The 22,892-nt window shown below is 44.7% G+C and overlaps 1 protein-coding gene across 7 annotated transcripts; it reads right to left on the bottom strand.

Annotated features, from left to right (window-relative positions):
* SLC35E2B (solute carrier family 35 member E2B) lies at positions 1-22,875 on the bottom strand. Of its 7 annotated transcripts, none has more exons than XM_059716561.1 (11): positions 22,423-22,875; positions 15,393-15,537; positions 10,018-10,128; positions 9,604-9,794; positions 8,735-8,870; positions 7,813-7,940; positions 6,894-7,014; positions 4,448-4,501; positions 3,638-3,710; positions 2,067-2,212; positions 1-1,347 (listed from the first exon to the last, which is right to left on the bottom strand). In XM_059716561.1, the coding sequence occupies exons 3-11, from the start codon at positions 10,074-10,076 to the stop codon at positions 1,110-1,112; spliced, it is 1,146 nt and encodes a 381-aa protein (XP_059572544.1). In that variant the 5' UTR covers positions 10,077-10,128; positions 15,393-15,537; positions 22,423-22,875; the 3' UTR covers positions 1-1,109. The 7 variants fall into 7 exon arrangements, with proteins under 7 accessions (XP_059572544.1, XP_019349449.1, XP_059572543.1 ...); XM_019493904.2 differs by lacking the exon at positions 22,423-22,875 and adding an exon at positions 19,233-19,321; XM_059716560.1 differs by lacking the exon at positions 22,423-22,875 and adding an exon at positions 18,966-19,063.
* Between the last annotated feature and the right edge of the window lie 17 nt (positions 22,876-22,892).

The raw sequence follows: 22,892 nt of genomic DNA on the forward strand, positions 1-22,892 counted from the left end.
CACAGATGCCAGGACAGTTTTATTTTAGGATTCAAACTTTTCCTCCTCCCTCTACTCCCCCCCCCAAACACACATCTTCTCTGGTTGTATCAAAAATCTCCATACAGCTCTCTAGCAAACAGCTCTCTTCACAGGAGATGCTCAAATAATTGCACACAACGCGACAGGCCAAAGACTGACTTTAACCCTGAGTTTCTTAAAGGCAGTATGTATTTATTTCACCCCTAGAAAATTTTATGCATTAGTCCCTCTCCTATCTCAGGATTTTCATAGTTAATTATATTCCAGAGAAAACTTATATCATTATAATGGAAATGCTGATATTGCCTCATTTATTATTGCAGTTTCCAGTAGTTTTTGCCTGATAGTAACAGCTCATGTGTGTCAGGTCCTATGTTGCAGCAAGGGAGTGTGTGCATATCTGGGTTTCAGTTTCACAAGTTATATCAATGCTACAAGTAACCAGAAAAGCTGCAATGCTCCAATTGTTACAATTTGAGCAGCAAACCACAGATTTTCCTTTGCTGGTTTATGCAGAGAACTAGCTCCTCACCACTATTCTTGTATTTGCGACTACTTCCTTTACTTCCACCCATGGGTGTGTAGTCATTCTGCAGCTTTGCACCACACCACACCACAGCCTACCAATTCACCCAGCACAGGATGCTCAAAATAGCTGTGAATAGGGATGTTCTGCTCTGCAGCAGTTTCATTCCACTGCAAGCTAGCAAAAGACAGTGAGGAGTCATGTTTTCACATTACCACGGTGGGCCAGGGCACAAGTAACTTTCCCATACAACACTGAAGTTTTATCTCCAAGATAGTCTTGTGTTTTATTAGCAGAGTCAAGAAAAGAGCCTGAAGCCAGTATTTATCACACTATGACTTCCGGTCTTCTGCTCTTTGTGTCAGTTTCTCAGTAAAAAAAGGACTTCCTGGATTCTTTTCTCTTCTTTTTCCCTTCTTTTCTGCTTCAAGTCCATCTCTTCACCTGCTGCAGACTCAAAAGAAACCAACCACTGTCAAGTGCTGGAGTAGCAGCCATTTAAGAAGGAGCTCCTTTGAGTTACACCAGGTTGGAAGAAGTAAGGGCCATATCAACTATATGGCTATATCTCCTTGGGAATTAGTGGCTCAGTATCTTCAGCTGTCCCTTGTGTTGTTTGTGGGGCTGTTGCTGCCGCCAGGCTTTGGATAGTTTCTTGCTGATGCTGCTTTGCCTTGTTATATAGCAGGACTCCAATTGTTACTAGAACAGTTCCAACGGCTGAGAGACTTGTGATTTTGTTACTGAACACAATAATACTTAGCCAGATTGACAACGCATGCTTCACAGTACTAGCAACACTGAAACAAAACAAAAAAAAACAGTAAAGGACTGAAAGCTTTGAAATTTCCCACATGTAAAACTTGCCAACCTGTTTCAGCATGCATTATCTTTGCAGAAACCCAGATTCTGCTTTTCCTATTTGAGCCAATCAGAGTGTGTGTGAAATGGTGTGAGCATCAGCAAGAACAGGTCTGTGTAATAGACCTATGTGGGAATTAAATTTGCTTTAAAAAGTGGGGGCAAGGGGAAGTTAAACAAGACTGCAGCAGAATCCTATGTTCGCCATTAGTTAATCCATCCACCTAAGTGGTCCTACTAGAAAATAAATAGCATTCCATTTTAAAACACTGGTAAGCAATTGCAAATATACCTACTTGATGCTGCTATTAATGCAAAATGAGGCTAAGAACTGTGCAGAACAGTCCCGCCGTGTAATATTATGGGCCAAATCCCACCCTTCTTACACACAAGAACAGTAGTACAGTTATCTACACTGGAGCTACAGACACAAGGGAAGTACAGGAGTGGTCTGTGCTTGCATGCAGGATCTTGGGGGTTGAGTTAGATGAGGGGGCTGGACTAGATGACCTCCTGAGGTCCCTTCCAACACTTATTTTCTATGATTTTACAGGGCATTTCATGACTCTGAAGTACAGGTAAAGCAACTTTCCAATCAGTTCCTCATTTGAGATAATCTGAGCTATGAAAGAATAATATGGAAGTTATATAGTGTTACCTGAAAGTGACAGGAGAAATTTTTCCCATCAAAGCATAAGCTGTGACGCTCTGAAGATGAAACAAGACTCCATCTATTAGGAGGAGTACAATGACATCCTGGTTATAACTGAAACTTCTTCCACTTTTCCCAATCACTGGCACATCCTAAAGTCAAAAAAAAGGAAGATTTTAGGAGCACAGTTTACAAGAACATCTACACTGTCAAGTAATTTCCCCCCTGCCTAATGATGGCATCTCCTTAGTACTGGAAATACCCAAGAATATTTAATCCAGATTTCAGAAGCCTGAACTGGAATTTATTTTTTTTTAATTCTTTGAGATTTCTCTTCTCTCTGAAAAAAAATGTGAGCCCAAATCTGTTTTCTTCAGACTTTCCATCACTTAGTTTGATCCTGTGTGAACATTTAAAAAAGGAAGTGGCACACACAGCAAGATACTTCTCTTAATTTCCCACCAAGATTAGAGCACTGTGTCACTCAGAATGATTAGGAAAGATTCAGTTTTGTCATGTCATTTGAGAGAAGTAACTGTGCTAGCCTATTCAGAACATACCGAATCCATAATTCACCCTCGACAGAACACACTGGGCCTTGCGTTGGCATCTAAACTCATCCCGCTCAGCCCCTCGCTACAGCTTCTAGCAGAAGCATCATAACTCAGGGCTGATCTGTTCGGACTCAGTCATATGGGCGAGTGCTGCAGTGGGACATCTTTTGAAACCATCTCTAATGCAGTTAATAAGGTTTCATAGTTTCATAGCAGCTAGGGTCAGGAGGGACCTGAATAGATCACCTAGCCTGACCCCCTGCCACAGGCAGGAATGAATGCTGGGCTCACAAGACCCCAGACAGGTGATCATCCAACCTCCTCTTGAATTTGCCCAAGGTAGGGGTGAGGACCACTTCCCTGGGAAGCTGGTTCCAGATTTTGGCTACCCTAACTGTAAAATATTGCCAAAAGGTTGAGATAATTGCTTTTGGCTTCTCTATCATACAGAAGAGAACAGAATAAGATTACTGCCATCCCAACATTTTCTCCACACCATATAATATGTGAACATATGGTTTCATTATGGTTGTAAGTCAATTTTTTCTTTTTCTGCATTCGGTTTGTGCAGCTTAGTAGTCAGAACACAGAACCTGGAGATAGGAAACCAAGAGTCCTAATTCCCTCTCCGACACAAACCAGCCAGAAGACTATATCACAGTTTCCTCTCTCATAACAGACTGTCAAGCATCCTATGAATACAGTCCATATCAAACAGGCCAGCAAGAACACTTGCCTAATTTGTTTAAGTTACTTTGAAGGCATTTAGTCAAATGAAATAATGACTTGTTCCTTAAATCTTGAAACCAACTTAAGTTTTTTTTGGTTTGTTTGTCAAATCATGTTTGCTTGAAACTGCTTCTCGAAACACCCTCTCTCAGCCTCTTAAAACATCACCAGCCAAACACAGGATGAAGTGCATGCCAGCATGATTTTAAAGAATAGGAAAGGTAAAATGAAAGTAAGTCATCTGCTCACAGGTCAGAAGGAAAACACGCAGCATTGTTAGCTAATGGAAGTTACCATGAAAAATATCCACGCTGGAATGAGCATAATGACTGCAGCGGCACTGGTGTAGAACTGAAGCTCTGGGGCTCTATAAAGAGAGACAGAACATTATATAAAAAAAAAAGGAACGTTTTTAAAAGTTATCACTTAGTTACTGTCAAAGAGCTGTACTGAATTTACAATCAATGGCTCAGAACAGACACCTTAGTGCCCAAAACCATTTTTAGAAAAAATCAGCTAAAAAGCCTGATGAAAGGCACAAAAGACTCTTAATGGAGCAAAGAGTTTGCTCTCCCTGAATCCTAAATTTAACAAAACAGATGCTTTCAAAGGTTCAGATGGTTCCTACCAATAAAGGATTTATTGAATGCTTTAAAAAATGTTTTTAAAGCTAATGATTGTGAACAAGAACGATATAGTGCAATATTTAACTAGTGGTTCAAGCGTTCTGTAGTTCAAGTATGGAAAAAACCTTTTGGGACTGTAGCAACTTTAAAGGAGTGGCATGCTGTCAGTCTTGGGCAGAAGAGGGAGTTTCTTTAGCATTAGACAACTGCCATTTTGGATATCTTAAAGGAATTTTAGATTACCATCTCTTACACACTAATGGTTATGATTTGGGTTTTTTGATTTTTTGTTTGTGGAAGACTAACTACTTCTATTTCTGACATAAAATTGGTGAATATTGATATGGCACAGCTGTTATCAGAAGCTGTGAAGCAAGACAGAGGCCCTGTCCCAGTCCTACTAACTCTGAAAACCTGATTTCCTGATGCTCCCCACGGCCCTTCTCCAAACGGTATATTCGAAGCAACAAATACTTACGAAAAGCGGTACTTGTCTCCACTGAGCAGCTTTTTGGAAAAAACGTTTTGCAGACTGGGAAAAGAAAAGCAAGACGTTTACCTATAGATATTGCTCATACTGAACATATGAAACTATGAACTTAATAATATCCTGTGACAGAAAGTGAGCTTTTCTATACAACTCCGGCCAACAGCTGCCTTTTCTACACCGGTGGTTCTCAATCTTTTTGAACTCGAGGCACCTTTCAACAGACTCAAGACACCCCTCAGAAGATGCCAGCTCTTAGTTCTCACTCAGTCTCTCTCTGACTACAAAATAATACTAGAGCAATTATTCTGTTGCAAAACTTCAAAAAAAACAACCCCACAAGTCAATGTTTTTAATGCTATGGATTCCTATTTGAAAACTCTGGGATTGTTCTGTGAATTGTGTTTCCACAGCTAACAGTGCTAACATTGCGTGGCATCACACAACACTCCTGAAAGGAGCTCAAGACACCCCCAGCAGTACAGCACGCTGGTTGAGAATCGGTGGTCTGCACGGTCCTTCGTGGGTTTAAATAGAATAGAAAAGGCAGTTTTAGAGGCAGGGTATATTCTTTCCTTGTATGTCTCATTAACGTGGCTGCCCTATAAACACATTGCAGAATGTTTTGTTAACCCATTTTACATGCAAGTTGTTTTAAGTTTCCCATTTTATAAATAGCATGCGATTCACTATTGATACTTTCATTTCTTTTTCTTGTTTTTTAAGTTTGAAGTGAGACCATTATGGAAAGCAACATGAAATGCCATGCTCCTATTTAGGAAACAAATCAGAATTTGAAACATGCAAAATGAAGATGAAAGGATAGCAGGTTAGGATGTGGTCTATTAACTGTATTTCTCGTTCTTCAAGTAGCTAAATTTCAGGTTTATACTTTACTTTTTTGATTAATATACATTAAGCATTACTCTGTTTGGTAATGCTCTCATAAGTTTAACTGACTCTAAAAGTGCCAGTTACCTTCTCTGCATCACCTCGCTGACTGTAACTTTCAGAAACATAGAATTATTCTTTTAAAATTAGTATTTGGTATTTTAAATGGAAACACGTTTGATATTTAAGGAGCTTGACTGGGAAACTGGTGTATTGGTTTTCTTTTTCCACTCAACTCCCCTCTAAAGCAACAGTATTAGAAATGAATAGAAACACGGCATATCCAGCCTGTGATGATGCAAAAGGGCATTTAGAAAAAATGGTGCAAGGACATTCAAGCTGCAATGCACTGCAGGTTGCCAAAAGCAAAAGGGCTGCACCCAATTTCCATATACAGTCTTTCATAAAAATACATATGCATCCAGCCTTCTTTCATGCCTTATTTTGCATTTGAAGAGAACTGATTTGAAAGAGGCCTGATTTAATCCCTGCCTGGCAGGCTGTGTTCCCTTACATCTGGCTAGTGGCAAAGTACAAACAATCACACCTAAGAGAATGGACAGCAAAGCTCAAGATCACCCAGTAGACCTATTTTGTTTTCACAGGAGGCTTTGGACCCCTAACAAAGTCCATAGGCAGAACTTCTGGAGGGAATGAGGAACTGGAGCTGAACACCAACGCCATTGGACTCCAAGAGCAGGAAACAATAATGCCCCCCTGCCCCCTTCCCAGCCCCTGTAAATGAGTTTGAGTCACAGGAATGGCATTTATAAAGTAGAGTCTCAACAGTTTATCTAGTACCATATTTATTAAGATAATCGCTTGCCTTGAACATATTAAAACATCACAAAGCCTCGTTTTGGTAGAGCTCATTCTGTTTACTTAGCAGTCAGATATGATATGGCTTAGTATCGAGAGAAAAGCATACCCCCAGAAGTGCATTACAATATCATGCCCTTTGGATCACTTTGAGTCTGAACCAAGACAATAATGATTTACACTGGCTGTTGTTTTTGTCTTTCACGTGTGATCCAACTCCCAAATCATTGTTAACGTTGCCTGTTAAAATCTTATCCTAATGCTCTAGCTTCATTTACCTCCTTAGTGTTATTAAAACATGTATTTGCTTAACTGTAATTTTAGAGTCAGTAACACTTTTTAAAAATTCACAAACACTAACATACTTATATTTTTGGCATTTCAATATGTCATTTTTTGCCACCAGTCTCAACCAAGCCAGTATTTGCATACTGATAACTCTAGTAATTGGCTTATGGCATGGCATAGGTTCTGGATCAAGGTAACGACACATGGATTTTATGAGTGCAGGAGTTCTGTTCTTTAACCACTGTGTGCTGACATGTGTGGTGTACCCATATCCAAGATAAAATGCATTTTCTATTAGTATAATTCTCTCCATAGCAAAAATGAAAACACTGCACATTAAGCACGACCTGGACAAGACAGCTCTAGAACGCGAGATGGCTTAGTTTACCAAATAACTACAACTTTTGATTGTGTGCATGCAACCTCCCTCACACCTTACCAATCCATGATGTTAGTCGACAAAGCTGCTGAAAAACCCAGAATGTTGAAGCTGAGTTCTGTGGCTGTACATAAAGCTAGTCCGCCCATGACTGGGATGAGAGACAGATTGACCAGCAATCCTGCGAGTAGAAAGAAGATTTAAAACTTTACATTGCCATACTTCCATTGCCGCATATCGCATCGCTTTGTGCTTAGGAAAGCAATGAGTCAACTCCAGGTTAACTTTTCTAGTAAAAAAAAAAAAAATACTTTTAATTTCATAAGTGTGGATTTGTTTTCACTTCAATCACAAAAGATTATAGACAAACTGCTGAACAGCACTTAAAAGATCATCTAGTCACCAATTCACCAGCACACTTGATCTAAAAAGAAAAATGACAGGTGACCTCCCTCGTCTTGACTTTCTTGTCAGTCATCAACTCACCACCTGTCCTGTGCCTTTGCTAAACCTGCCTCCTCCTGGCTTGTATCATGAAGTCTGAGGTGCAGAGTGCTGTCACAAAGAGTGCAGATGACTGAGCAGCTGCGAGGTCTCTCTCAGGAAAGAGAAGGATGCAACTACAATTCAGTGGGACTCCAAGGAATGATGTGGGAGGCCATTTCTGTGCATCAGCTTCAGGCTGGAGGCAGTAAAGATGCCAGAAACTTAAAATGCAAGTCACATCAGCAGCTTGCCTTCAGAGATGGAACATGCACATCATTTCATTTAAGGGTCTAACTTCGGGACACTAGTTTCTTGCCAGAAAAAAAGTGTCCAACTAACACCATCCTTACACAAATTACTATATTGTTTCTTGCTCATTCCATTTACAGTTCAGGCTTTTTCAATAGGAATGATTTTTCCAACTGGTCTAAACATGGAACGTGCTCAAAACCTTTTTTTTGTCAAAGGCAAAATAATTACATAAAACACTTACCAGTATATTCCCCTAAAATCATCCGAGACATGATAACAGTAAAAATAGGTGCAGAGCTTTTAACTGTTTCAGCAAATGAAACAGCCACATTTTTCAGGCTGACCAGCCCTAAAACTACTGTTGCAAACCTGGGGGGAGAAAAAAAAATGTCCCATTAAATGCAGCAGAAAATAAAGCGATGCTTTAAAAAGCTGATTTTAGGTTAGGCATTTATTACACGTAGTTACTGCAGCCTAATTCTTTTATACATAAGTTTTTACTGCAGGACCTAAATGTCTGCTACATGTCTAGCCCTTTGTTTAATCAGAAAGCTAGTTACCCTTTAAAAATAGTGCTGCAGGACTTGGTTACAAAATAGATCCTTCCAGTTTAGTAAAAACATTCTTAAAGCACTTTGGTTTTGCGGTGTAGAAAAGCAAGCCATGCTTTATTTTAGCCCCATCCAAGTCTGCAGTACATGTTCTCTTCTAAAAGGTGTGTATTTGAAAATAAAACGTAAATTAATAGCTGATACTACACATTTAATACAGCTTGCTGGGAAAGGGTAACATGACACACCATAGCACAGTAATTAGTAATGACCAAACATCTGGTAGTTTTAAATGAGAATAAAATAGTAGTCTTAGAGAGAAGGAAGAAATGTCATTAAAAAAAGAAAGAAGAAAAGAGGGATCTATTTAAGATAAAGGAGCTAAAAGTCATAGTGAGTGGAGCAGGTTTCCAAAAGACTTCATGTCAGAAGAAAGCAACTAATATTTAGGAAAAGTGATTAAAGAATAAATCATTAGATTCTGAAAGGTTCAAAACAGTTGGCACTAACTGTGCTCTCCAATCTTTTCTGTGGACAGAAGGGGTCATGGAGGCAAACGTATATAGTGACATTATACTTCAGACAACCCGCTGGGAATGTTCAACCATTTACCTCATCAGTCCAACAAACAGCATTATCATGATGAAATTGGGTGGGTAAGAGATACGTGTCTTGTGCTGATACAAACAGCACGGTACAAACATTTTTACACAGCCAATGAAGGTGGTTGAGAGCATTTGAACAGCACCTGAAGAAAGATGGGAAATCAAGACCGGTCAGAAGATGACTAGCGTATCAAGGTATCCCAAAGTACGATGCACATTTTTCATTAGAGGCCGCTGGAGTTAGACATGGCCGGTAAACGGGCAGCTTCGTAAAATGCTGCTCAAAGCCCCGTCCTTCTGCATCTACCCTTGGTGTGGCAGATGAGACAAAAGGTGGCAAGATAACTACAGACATTAAAAACCACAGCTACATTATAGAAACTCCATTCTTCAAAAAACAGCAAAACTAGTAGGTAAAAACAGCTGCTCTCCAGGCTCATATGAGGACTAAGAACTTTTGCAATTCAGCAATGCTTTGCTCTCTTAGGCCTCTAGAGGTTCGAACATTACAAACAATGTATTAAAAAATAGACTTTAATTTAAGAGAGAGAAAACCACTGTCTTACCACACACTAGAGCAAGCAGAAAATCAGGCACATTTTTGTCTACTTTATCCTTGAAGTAGTCTATGCAGATTACCTTGCAGTTCAATCCCCATAGCACCTCTGTAAAAGAGCTTTTATTCCATTTTACAGAGAGGCAAACCCAGGATGGGAGTCCCTGTCGGTGCTGAAAATGGGACTCCCAAGTTCCCAATTCCCAATCCTGTTGCTCTGACCACTTAACTGTCTTTCTTGCACCACAGAAACCACCTATTATATTACTTCACTGGCAAACGTTTTATTGCAACTGAGTTCTTAAATGAAAACCAATTACCTAGCATGCTGGGCTCTCCCTCCAGCAGTGAAAGTATGTACTTGTTAAGGAAGAGCGTGCAGAAGCTGAAGAAAAACCACAAGGTGAGGTAGATGAGAGCATGGGAATTCCAGATGCCCAAGTCCGACTCAATGACTGTGGTCTCCGTGATGGTGATTTTCAGTACGTTCTCCTCCGGTACGCTGTCGCTCCTGGCAATTACAAATTTCTCACTCCGATTAGCAAAGAGAGAGCCCAACGGAAACAACACCTTCCCCTTTGGCTTCTCTTCAAGAAGGGGTGGATCAGAGTCCTCCAGAGTCTGAGCGCTCGTTACAGTCGACATGCTGATGTTCAGAGACTACTGTTCAGACTTAATAGAAAGCAACATTGACTTTGTCTAGAACGTCACAAGAAAACGAAAATAAATCTCACATGGTTATTCTTTCAGCTCCGTCGGTCCATAAAAGTTTATCTGGTCCTCCAACCAACATCTTGTTTAAAAATAAAACTTCAAATGCTTCTTCCTGCAGTCTGTTGCCCTTTCTGCCAATGAGAAAAAAAAAAAAGCAAAGAGTTCTTCACTACTTAACAATGTCATTTTTAAATATTCATGGTGTAGAAACGCCAGGTTTCATCTGCAGTTTATGAAGGAGACAAAGATTTGCATTTGTTGCATTGCTTAAGACATACATTTCTACTTGTTAATGTGATCATAACATGCAGAAGTACAGATCCGACTCAACTTCTTTTCTATTTCGAGACAGCCAGTGCCAAACTAAAACAAAACAGGTCTCTGGGTTCCAAAGTTCTTGCTCGTACACGTAGTTATTACCTTCCTCTGTAATTATGTTATTCTCATTCAACCTGTCACTTTACCTTCTGTCTGGAAAATGTCTTTACAGGTCACAATTCTTGCAGGAGTGCATTTATGGTACTATCCCCATGGTTTACACTGCTATAGCCATTTTTTTTTATGATATACAAAAACGCCTGAAGCAGACAGTGGAGAAAAATACAAAGAGAGAAAGGACTTTAATCAGCCCTCAAAGACCACATGATTTTTATACCATTTGATCTTGTAAAACAAAACAGGCAAAGAAATTCCCAGGTGTCTGAGCCTTCTGATCATAAAGCAAAGATAAGTGGTGTGGTGAATAACGTGCAGCAGGGGTACTTCAACCACACTGTAGTGTAATACAAGCAACTACAGCAATCCTTATAGTACAATTCTGGAAAAAAGAACAAACCTGGGAATACAGGTATCTAATTGTTTCCCATCTGAGGATACACTTTTGAACTGTAAAATAAAGTTGGGTGAATCTATTCTGCCACATTAGTTGCATTACAGTGTCAATGTCAAACAATGTATCAGTTGCACAAATAGGGCCCAACATTGGTAAAAAGGAGCCAAACCATTCTGTCTGTCTTAATCAGCAACATTAAAAGCCACCTTTGGATGTTTGTCTTTGCAACTGATACCCAAAATACAGACTATCAGAAAGACAGAAGAAAATGGAATAGGTCAGACAGCAAACAGACTGTATACAAGGTCTTTCATTACAGAGATTAGGGTTGCACATCAGCAGGTCTTATAGGATTGAGCAACCTGGAAAACGCGTTACACAGGCAAAGTACAGAGACTGCCAAAAATAGCACTGTATGGTGGAAAGTTTAACTATGGACATCTTGGCAATACTGTTACACAAGGATGCCTCTGAACAATGGCAGCACAGTAAACACTGCCTGGCAGGTGAACACACACAGGGGCATGCACCTGGACGGCCTTGTATTGGCTAAAATGCTTACTGAAAAACTGGCCAGGGCACATATTTTATTTTCTTTGCTTTTTAAAGCTAGACTTGACCTGGACATTGCAACCCACCTCGGACACATGGATGAAACGGTTAAGACGTTTCTTTATCCCATCCAAGCAGCTGTTAATTTTGCATTGAAGTTTTCACTTCTCAGATTTTTCATTTCTCTTACTTCAACAAAGCAGCAAGAAGACTGCCTCTCCTCAAGTCCTTTTCCAAGAGCAGAACACCTTTGATGTAATAGTGCACTAAGATACAGACCTCTCCTAGGCTGCTGTCAATAGGTTCATGCTGATTCAGATATGCTTCCGGGGGGCTTAATCCCACTTATGAGCTAAAGTATTTTTCTTAAAGGACAGATTTGTTAAGACTGCCGCAGAAGAAATTCTGTTCAAACTCAGTCCCAACGCTCTTAAGCACCCCAGTTTGCACGAGGCCAGTTAGCACAGTTATACGGAAAGCCCTCTTTACCCTTTGCTCTAGTGTCATCAATTGTCGGGAAAAGCCCACCACATCCTCACGCAGGCATGAAGAACAGAGCCCTGAACTAGGAGGATGCCACGACCAGAACATGAGGAGGTTCTGCAGCTGTTCAGGACAGAAAGCCACTAATGCTTGATATCTCCCCCTGGGGGAAAACACTAAAAGCTTTATGTTACACAGTAGAGATATTCAGGCTCAATATTTATAAGGTAACCCACTGCCGTAATATCAGAGTGAGAGTCTGCTGATCTGGCAGGCTCAAAGCAAACAATTGAGGAAAATGTCCCAGAGTAAGTTCAGTGCTGAAGTTCACTAATAGGAACACCTTTCCAAACAGCTCCAGCTGTTACCCGATGAATACAAATGACAGAACAGCCTGTTTCCCAAAGGCTTCGGGCTATTATCTGAAACCTTTCGGGGGGGGGAAAAACAAAGGAGAAGGCTAAGAAACATCAGGACTTTCAGGCACCCCAGTATACAGTGAGGATGCAGCCAGTCAAGCGACTCCTCAAAGCACCCTGCAGCAGAGCAGCGAGGCGTTTCATTGTTCTGGTGTGGCTGACCCAGTAAACACTGCGGATCTAGACATATATTACAATTGTACTGATATCAAATGGTACCAATATAAACGTGTAGGGCATATCCAGCCAAGGGCACCTGTGTTTTTTCCCAGGGACAAATAACAGCAGCACAATATGTGCTGCTCCTACTTGTACCCAGGGAATGCCCATGCACACATGCACTGCTGTGTGGCAAGTTGTCCCAGGTGGAGTAGGGGAGGCTGGGGCCTGGAGGCCTCTGGGGCTCCAGTGGCAGGGATCTGGCAGCAAGGAGCCTGTCTGGCAGCTGGAGTAAGGCTCCAGCTGGCCAGGCTCTGGTTTCAGTTGGTGCATACTGCCACCACATGCGTCACCCCGCTTTTTAGGTATGGCTTTTTTTCATACCGGGATCTCCCGGTGTCAACACCCCCCACCCCAACCACATTGCTAATTAGCAGCATGGGGAACACCTGCATGTGCAGCGTGTAGTCTGGACCCACCCTTACAGTACAATTTAAGTCTGCATAATTTTGTATCCATGCAAACGTAGCAAAACCATTGCAGCTTTAACTCTGTTTCATTCAGGTCTAAGATAAGGCAATTAAGCTAATTTACATCCCTAGGAGATCATACACTTGTAACAGTTACAGTATAACAGCTGCTCCCCTTCCTTTTAAAGTAGTTAAAAAACAGAGTTGTCCATATTCTCTGTATTCCCTGTATGCAAGAGAAACAAGAAATAGTGGAGGGAGCTAAGCTGCTGGTTAGCCAAATCTCAATTGTTAACTGGTACTTGTAAATCTGAGATTTACTGTTTCTGTTCTCAAGCCTTGAGAAGCATGTCAACTACTGTATCTTATTGCTTGCAGTCTCCCCGATTCAGTGAAGAATATGCTGCTAAATTCTTATACCTCAAGAGAGTCTCTTATATCAATGACCCAGGAGGTAATAAAAATTTGTTTCTACTATTAAAGCTTGTTTAGTCACTGGAACTTGCCCATATCCACACAGCTACTCAAGAGGGAGGCTTTGCAGGACTGAGCTGTAAAATATATGCAGAACATGACGGCCAAAAGAAATGTGTACAGGAAATTACATTAAGGCCCTGGGGAATAAACTGGAACAGATTATGGTAGCTGCCAAGCCAAGAGAGAGATTAAATGTCATAAAATATTTATCTTGAATATTCATAGCTGTTTAATGTACAGAAGAGCTGGACTGAGTCTCTTAAGATCACCGCTCTGCTTACTGAACTGTTACTAAAGTTAGAAAAGCCAAGCTAGTGAGTTCACTGCCACGTGTATTGTAACTATGCCCTGCCACTGAGGGCTTGATTTTAAAGAAAAAAAATGATTAAGGAACAAAAACTAAGGAGATTACACAGCAAAATATCTTCTTAGGGCAACATGCCTCTCTGAGCTTGCAAAATTAACTGAATTCTTATTGCTGCAAAATTGAGCTACTTCATTTAAATGGGATTTAGAACAATATGTCAGCAGAATAAAGGAGAATAGGGGATTTCCAGCCACTCACAAATCAATCAGACTGTAGTCCCATGAAGCTATTTCTATACAGACATTAAGCTTTCAGGATATTAAACACAACACTGAAAAAAGCCACGCTTTCTGGCCTTGAAGGTGGCTCTCAACTCAATTAACAGTAATCCACTACTTGTCGATTCAGAACAATACTGGCAAATCTGCTGGAGGACTCCCAGTCTCGGTTACTAGGGCTGTCTTTCCACATCACCGTTGTTTTGATCCAGCAGCAGTGCGAGAAGTAACATTTCACAGTTCCTACTCTGCAGCCACTTAGAGACAATAACTACAAAGTGCAAAACAAGAACTGTCTGGTGGAGAGGGAAACCATCACACAACAGCTCAGAGTAATAAATAAAAGCTATATCTACAAACTGCAGGGGAGTTAGGTTGGCAGAATGGAATCAATGTTGGAATTTAACCAAGACCTTGGGAAAAGCAGTACAGCACTAGCAATAAGACAGGAGTGTTACCAGCACCGGGTGCCTGAGTGCCATTGCTAGTGAAAGGAAGACTGCCACCTTTTGAATCTGCATTACTCCCCACCCACCCCCATACACCTGGGATTCCCTTAAGTATTCTAGTAATGTATGCCAACATGACAAACATGCTGGGATCATAAAGGCTGGGCTTAGCTGTGACCCATTGGCATTTACCCTACAGATTGGAAGTTAAGCCAAATAGTGTCCAAAACCTGTGGTTCAATTGAACCCAGAAAATCTTGTTTAAAATATTCCAGGTGTGCAGGGTTTGTAGTCACCCTTGACCTTCCCCCCCCCCGCAATTTAAATAAAAATACTGCTCTTGGGTTCCTACTTTTAAATTAACACACTCCTGACTACTTACTGTGCTTCCCCAAATACAAGACAAGGTGACCCCTCATCAGCATGGGGTGTGGGGGAAGCTATATCTTGGATTCAAGTACCAGCCTGAAGCAGGCACAGGGCCAAAGCCAGAGCCGAGCTGCTGCCTGCCCCAGGCTGGGACGGCTTGTTTGGCAGGGGAGGGAGCTCACAGCGAGAGGAGCTGGGGGAGTCTGAAGGGAAAGGGGATCTGGCCCTTCACCTCCCACCACAGCAGTGGGGAGGGACAAAATGAAGACAACCTTCCTCTAATTCAATTCTATACATAGCAATTTATAATTTTCCACCTATAGAATCTAATTATTAGGGGGGATCCTCTAAAATTCAAAGTGGTCTTGGATTTGGGTGAATATGATAAAATGAAAGGTATTTTCACAGTCTTCCTTAACAGTGCCATAATGCTACAGTAACACAAGCAATTAAATAAAATGAGGCTTCTGACTTCAGCAACATTTTTACATCCTATTTCGTATCATTCATTAAAGAGTATGACATTCAGTAAAGGTTACCACTATCAATTAAACAAAAGGAAAAAAAAAAAGGTATGCATGTACCCCCAAAATTACTGACCTGCTGCCTTAAATTGACCGGAAAGTCTTAAATTGGCTGAAATAGTTCTCCCATCTGGGATTAATTCAGTCTTCCACCCTTGATACCAACCAGCGGCTGATGTTCATCAATGGATGAAAACGTGGCAGTGGCTGGGAGACTCGTCCTGTTGGATTACACATACATTAAATCTTCTGGCTCATAAAAATCAGCAGCAGGCAGCGTGCTTTTTGCTGTTCTCCATGTCACCCCCTAACAGTCAAAATGGACTAAGAATAAGTCACCGCACATGGAAATAAGTAAATGAATAATATCCAGTAAAAGCTTTCCACTGGCTCAAATCAATTCTGAGGGTACAACAGAACTAGATAAAAATCTAGCCGAGGTGTCTCTTTGCCACATATGAAAACGTCACACTTGTCAGACCATTTAAGAGGCTCCATGCATTCAAACACCCTTTCTTCCCTATTATGAGTTTGACCAGCAACACTCACTGTCAGCTGAAGCAGAGAGATGAAAAAGAACCTCTTTTTAAGTGCGCTGAATAAAAAAAAAAAATAGAGAGCCCAGGAGAACACAGGATTTTTAAACTCATAAGAGTATTACCTTTCATAAAATATCCTCCCCCACCATAGTACTAACAGCTTAATCAATCTGAAAAAGGGAAACTGCATTTGTCAGCGATTAGGAAGGTCGGTTAGATCCAACCTTTACTGTCCCAAAGTTTGATTACCAAAAGGCTCAACACATTTGCTGTCAACACGTAAAGCAGCCTCGGAGGCTCACTGCCAACAGCTGTCCATTCACGCAGCCTTAGAAACAGCAACAGTTTTGGTAGGATGTTATGGCATAAGCCCAATGTTTGTAGGAGTTGCTTTTGAGAAGGTCACAATAGGCATTTAGAGCTAGAGCACAACAGTTCTCCAACTGGTGAAGAAACCCGCACTTCTAGAGAAAGAAAAAATACAAATGGGAAGCAGCAGTGCAGATCAGCAAGGCTACTGATAATTCAGCTCCATTACCTATAGGCCTTTGGTGGCAGGAAAACTTCATAATAAGCCATAATACTGCACATTAATGTAACTGGCCAGGGCTATGACAACTTAATCAACTGGTCTCAAGTAGAGCTGATATAGCAGCACCATCTTCCAACAAGCTTAAAAAAAAAATCAGCAAAAGACATTCCTAACTCTCTGCCTTTTTCTTGACAGAAGGCACCAGATTAACTCGGGGTGGGGGGAGGCCGCAGCTGCAGGCATGGAGCAGAAATTACAATGCTGACCCGAAACATTCCTCACATGACCCTTTTGAGGTTTTCTGTGGCAGCATCGCAGATGGCAAAAGCAGCCAACTGGGCTGCTTCCACCCAACACTCCTTGGGAACACCCAGTAATCCTGTTTAAAAAGGGAGCATGGAGGAAAAAAAAGGCCAAGAGCCTCTTCAGAGCCAGATTTTGAAAAACAACAAAAGGGTCAGAAAAAAAAGAAAATCAAAACCCACTTGGAGAGCAAACATCACCAACTTAGTGCCGTCATGGGAGTAATTATTAAACTAGCCTCTCCAGCAAACCTGACTTTCTGACCTTTGCTTTGCAACTGTTTACACTGTACACAGTTATTTGTGGAGGCAGACTGGAGTCAAATAAATATAACAATTAATTTTCTACTAAGGCACCCACAAACTGATAACACACATCAAGAAAAAAAAACAACCAGTCACATTACTAAATTCATAGTGGATATTTAAAGATATATATGTAGATATAAGCAGTAGTCTATTCAAATGATAGTAGCATAGTAGAAATAAAAAGCGCTGTTCCTCGTACACTTTGGCATTCTCTCTCAAGTGTATTACAAGCCAGCTTTTGAGCACGGCTCTTCCTTCCATCAAGCATATTGAGTATTTTTAGAATACGACAAACTTTCATTGCTGAGTTGTTTCCAAGTTGAGAGCTTCCCCTCTCAGTGCTGCGTGGTTGCAGAGCTGCTTCTGCACAGCTTCCCTGCTGCATCTCAAACCGCTCGCAGGTGTCCCAGTGCATTGCATGCAGAATCCTGCTCGCAGGCCCCGTCAGACACCGTGCTCTGCTCGACTCAGATACTCTAGGCTGCGGACTTGCCTCCATCTCCCAACAACAGGACAGACACTCGGGCTCTGCTCTACTTACCCAAGAATCAAGTGTTGCCCTCTGTCCATTCATGTTTCTGAGACCAAAAATTCTGCGAGCCATACAAAGAGACCCCAAAGTGAACACCAGCTGGTAGCAAAGACAAAGAAACCCTCTGCGGTGCTCTCTCCCCTCCCATTAACATCCCCATACTTCTTATGAAATAAAGTATTCACCTTCAAAATTTCTACGAAGACCCCACTCAATAAAGTCTTTCATCCCAAAAGCTAGAGAAGGACTGCAAGCTCTTTCATTTGCAAAAGATACAGCTGATCTAATAGGAACGACAAAGCCAAGCTCCTCGACCCCCTCCAACTGTCACCCCTTGCAGACAAAAGCTTGTCTTGCACGCCTTGCATTTTAATTGTGTATTTAATATAGGCCACAACACGCCTAAAACATGGTTCAGACAGTTTAGAGAGAGCCAAACGCATGCCAACATGCAGAGACCTTAGCCTTCAAGGCATCTATGAGTAAGTATTTCAAATAAAGCTGCAGTGCAATGATGCACAAGGCTCCTCTTTGAGACTTGTGAGCATCTGGAGTTGCTTCAAACAAGCCCTCAGGTCTAAATGACACTTCCCCAAATTTTTTTACACACCCCAAACAAACCAGGTCAGCGAGAGCCCATGCAGCAATGATGACTTCCCCCCCTCACTTACACCGCCAGCCACCGAGGTCAAACCGCATGCTTGGACCAGGCACCCCACAGACAGACGCTGCAGAAGCACGGCTGCACTCTGTTCTGCCAAATGCATCTCAACGTCCACCAGATCATTCACTGCCGCTGAGATCTGCCAGGGTGCCTCCATGTACGAGCACCCTTTGCTAGTGCAGCTCGCAGACCACCACGGGACACTGCCAGGGCATTTCAGTCCTGCCCTGTTAATCCTGCGCAGGCTTTTCCTGGGGCCCAGTGACAGTTACGTAGACCGCAACTCCGCACCAGGGACACGGGTCTTTAACCACCTTCCTGTCACTCCCGACCGAAGCTGGCTGGGCCCAGGCCTCGGGCAGGGGTGGATGCAGAGGGGCGCGGTGCGGGAACGAACTGCTGCGGACTTCACGGAAGTGACAGCCCCGCTCCCTCCTGTCCTGGGGGAGCGCCAGGGCTGCTCCTGCCGGCCCTGCGCGGGGACGGGCAGACGGGGTCCCTTCCTGCACCTGCTCCCAGGGCAGGGCAGGGGCAGCCGCTCTGCTGCCCTGTCCCGGCGCCGGCCCAGCCGAGGCTCAGCGCGGAGCGGCGGGGGTGCTCTCCCGCCCCGGGGCAAGCGGGGCCGAGACGGGGAGCCTCACTTGCTGCAGGGGCCGACACAAAGCCAGGCCGGGCGGCCACGCGGCGGGGCAGCGGGGAGCCTGGGCCCGCGGGGCAGCGGCCGGGCGGCGCGGGCAGGGGGACGGAGGGCGCTGCGGCCCCGGCACCTACCGCGGCGCCGGCCACCCCCGCCGGCCCGAGCCATTCCCGCCGGGCCGGGTGCGAGCGGCTCCCGCGGCTCCTCCTCCTCCTCCGCCAGCCTCCCGCCGCCGGGGCCGCCCGGCTCCTCCCCGGAGGTGCGGGGGCGCAGCCCGCCCCGATGCCCGCCCCCCCGACACCCCGATCCCCGCGCCGGGCGGCAGCATCCCGCCCGCGCCTCCCGCTGCGGGCCGCGGGGGTCTCGCTGCAAGGAGCATCCCCGGCCCTCGGACGCGCTACCTCGCGGCTGCTCCCGCCGCCGCCGCCGCCGCCGAACCGGCCCGCGCTGAAGTCACAAGCAGCCGCTCCACGCCCTCTGTGACCGACACACGCGGCCGCCCGGCCCGGCCCGCCGGCTGCGGCTGCTCTTCCCGAGACAAAGAAACCCGGTGTTTAGCTAAAGCAGGCGACGCATTTCCGATCTGAGGAGGCCACATCTGGAGAGCTGGGTCCCCCCGCTACAGGCGGCGCAGCGTCCAGGGGAGGGCAACGAAAGTGGCTGGGGGCCGGGGCACATGACTTGCGAGGACACGTTGTCGCAGGAGGGCCGATGCGGTGCTGAGGGACCCAGGGAAACAAGCAGGAGGAAGGACGGGTGGGATCAGAGGCATGAGTGACTGGTGCCTCCTGAATCCGGGGGCACCTGCAGAAGCTGCCGGCAGTGGCAGCGCTGTCAGGGGGGCACCAGCCCTACCGATAGTATCAGTGGTGGGCGTCGGGGGGCACATGCTTCCCCTACCAGTCGCCTATGCTCAGAGACCTGGTGGGACTCCACCTACGACTGGCCCATAGGCCCTGTATAGGAGGGATCATGTTGGGAAGGAGGGCGGTGGAGTTGCGCTGTATGTGCAGGAACATTACATCTCCCTTGAAGCAAAGATTGGAAACAAAGAAGGGCGACTTGAGACCCGCGAGGTTGAGATACAGGGAGAGCACGGGGAAGGGGATTTGACCGTAGGCGTTTTATCATAAACCTCCAAACCAAGAGGAACAGCTCGAGCAGGAATTCTCTAGAGAAGTGGCAGAGCTGCACACTCAGAGCATGGTCATCATGGGTGACTTCAACTACCCAGACATCTCGTGGGATGAGCACTCGGCTAGATCCGATGAGCTTCCTCGCTTGCGTGGAGGAGCTCTACCTAACACAAGGGCAGCCAGGGACAAGGCACTCCTAGACTTGGTTTTGACCAAAGGGGATGATCTAGTGAGCAAACCGAGGATTAAAGGGAAACTGGGTGGCAGTGACCATATGATCACTTTCTCCATCCACTGTAAGTCAGGGAAATTGGCCAGTAAAGTAGAAATCCTTGATTCTAGGGAAGCTGACATCCACAAACTTAGGGGATTGGTTGGCATGGCCCTGCGGGACCATGGTCCAATGAAGAAGGGTGTACAAGAGTGGTTGTTCCTCAAGGAAGCAATCCTAAAAGTTCAAACAAAGTCCATTCCCTTTTGTAAGGCAGCAAAAGGGCTGGGGGACCCCCTTCGCTCAACAGGAAAGTCATGGGCCTCCTGAAATTAAAATGAGAAGCCTGCAAAGGATGGAAGTTAGGAATAACTACCAAAGAGGAGTATTCAGCAACAGCTCACACCTGTAGGGAGCAGATCAGGATAGCAAAAGCACAAACTGAATACAAATTGGCAACTGGAATCAAGGACAACAAAAAGTCCTTCTTTAGATATGTAGGAAGTTGGAGAAAAAATAAGGGAAGCATAGGAGCCCTGAAGAATGACATGGGATGGTTGATAACTGACACTCAGGACAAAACTGAACTCCTGAATGAATACTTCATGTCAGTTTTCCACCAGTCTAAGGGTGTTAGCCTGCTTGACAGCACACAGGATGATCATGGTGGGGGTGACCACCCACCCCTAGTTGGTGTAGATCTTGTGGGGGAGCACCTACAAAAGGCTAAATATCTGCAAGTCAGCGGGACCAGATGAACTACACCTGAGGGTGCTAAAAGAACTGGCTGATGTCATCGCATGACCAATGGCCAAGATATTTGAAGACTCGTGGCACTTGGGAGAGGTCCCAGGAGATTGGGAGAAGGCCAACGTGGTGCCTATCTTTAAGAAAGGGAGAAAGGAGGACCCACGAAATTACAGGGCAATCAATTTGACCTTAATCCCTGCTAAAATCCTGGAGAAAAGAATCCATTACAGACAGGCTAGCAGAAGGCAGCAGTCTGAAGGATAGCCAACGTGGCTTTGTTATGGGCAGGTCATGCCAGACCAACCTCATTTCCTTCTACAATCACGTTACTCACCACCTGGATGGAGGAAATGAGGTTGTTGTCATCATATACCTGGACTTCAAAAGGCCTTTGACCTGGTCATCCACAAAGTCCTCATGAAAAAATTGGGGGAATGTGGTCTCGACTACTTTATAGTCCAGTGGCTACTACTTTTAGGTAACTGGCTCCATGGCAGGACCCAAAGAATATCGATTGATGGAACTGAGTCATCACGGCAGAGGGTGACCAGTGGTGTCCCTCAGGGCTCGGTACTCAGACCAGCGCTTTTCAACATGTTCATCAATGATCTGGATTTAGGTATTAAAAGTGAACTGGCAAAGATTGCTGATGACCCCAAACTATGGGGGAGCATGGCCACTCTTGTGGACAGGCTGGCAATACAGGCCGACCTGGACAGGCGTGTGAGGTGGGCAGACCTCAACCTGATGTTGTTTAATACAGACAAATGTAAAGTGCTCCATCTGGGGAGAATTTTTTTTTTAATATAATTTGTATCCAAGGCCATATTAGCCAAAACTAATTCCAAATCCAAGAGTCCAGAACCATAAGTGGCCCCACTACCGGCAAACATCCTCCGCTGCACCTGGGGCTTCGGATGTTTCCAAACCCTTTGGCAGGCATCCTACTTGCAGGCCCAAGCCCAGAGGCTTGGGGTTTGGATGCCCCCAAGTTTTGCTTGCCCTTAGCCATAAGGGCCTCGGAGCAAGCAAGGGAGGAGACTCCTATTTCCATAAACTGGGCTTAAAGCCACTGTACCTTGGCAGGTACTGAACCACGCCAGAAGAGCAGTTCTCCCGTGAGGCGGTTCAGGAAAACTGCCTTCTTGGACACAGATACATGGTATTTCCCCGGCCAGTTTAAGAAGCCACTACGCTTGATCTGAGCCTTCAAGAGGCTGAGAAGCAATAACCTGCCCAGGGCCAGGGGGGGAGTGGGACAGATTACATTTTATTAGTAGATGTTAAGAGTCATGACCCAAAAAATGACAAAGCCAGAAAGAAAATACACCCAAGTGAGGGACTAACATAGGAGGGATGGGGGTGAGGAGAAGAACACACCTAGGTTACAGAAAATATAATGTTAGCCAACTAAGCCCGGGGGTGGGGGAAAGGGAGGGAGGGGGGTTGTGATGCTGAGAGAGAAAGAGAAAATAGGTGCACACAAACCCATACAATGTCTGAAGCGCTGGGACAGGCCACCCCAGCGCTGGTGGACTCTCCATCCTTGCAGGCTTTTAAGACCTGGCGGGACAAAGCGCTGGCTGGGATGATGTGGCTGGGGCTGGTCCTGCCGCGAGCAGGGGGTTGGACTAGATGTGACCCCCGAGGTCCCTTCCACGAGCGCGATGCAGCCCCTTCCCAGGTAAGACAGCGCGAGGCGATTCTTAACAAGGAAGATCTTATTGATCCATTGAGGCTGCTGACCACCTTGCTCCTGCCACTGCGAGGCAGCTGCCCCGAGAGGAGCTGCGGTCGGGGCCTCGCCTGTGACATCGCTCGGGTTTAACGCGGATCAATGGGAAGCGCCTCCCGCGTACACACAACCCTGCCCCCTCCCGCGCGGGTGTCTGCACAGGGCGGCCCCGCCCCGCACAGCGGCCGCGTCGAGGCTGCGCGTCTCCATGGCGCCGCCGGGACCCCGA

This window comes from Alligator mississippiensis, chromosome 13 (assembly GCF_030867095.1).
Source record: "Alligator mississippiensis isolate rAllMis1 chromosome 13, rAllMis1, whole genome shotgun sequence".
NCBI lineage: Eukaryota > Metazoa > Chordata > Crocodylia > Alligatoridae > Alligator > Alligator mississippiensis.

What these genes read in the sequence shown, in the direction of transcription:
- SLC35E2B (XM_019493901.2), bottom strand. Translation starts at nt 19,429, where the DNA reads ATGTGGCCTCCTCAGATCGGAAATGCGTCGCCTGCTTTAGCTAAACAC. An exon ending in GCGGCGGGAGCAGCCGCGAG is followed by an intron (nt 10,129 to 19,232) that starts GTAGCGCGTCCG and finishes TCTCATTGGCAG; the next exon opens with AAAGGGCAACAGACTGCAGG. An exon ending in TCGACTAACATCATGGATTG is followed by an intron (nt 4,502 to 6,893) that starts GTAAGGTGTGAG and finishes TTCTTTTCCCAG; the next exon opens with TCTGCAAAACGTTTTTTCCA.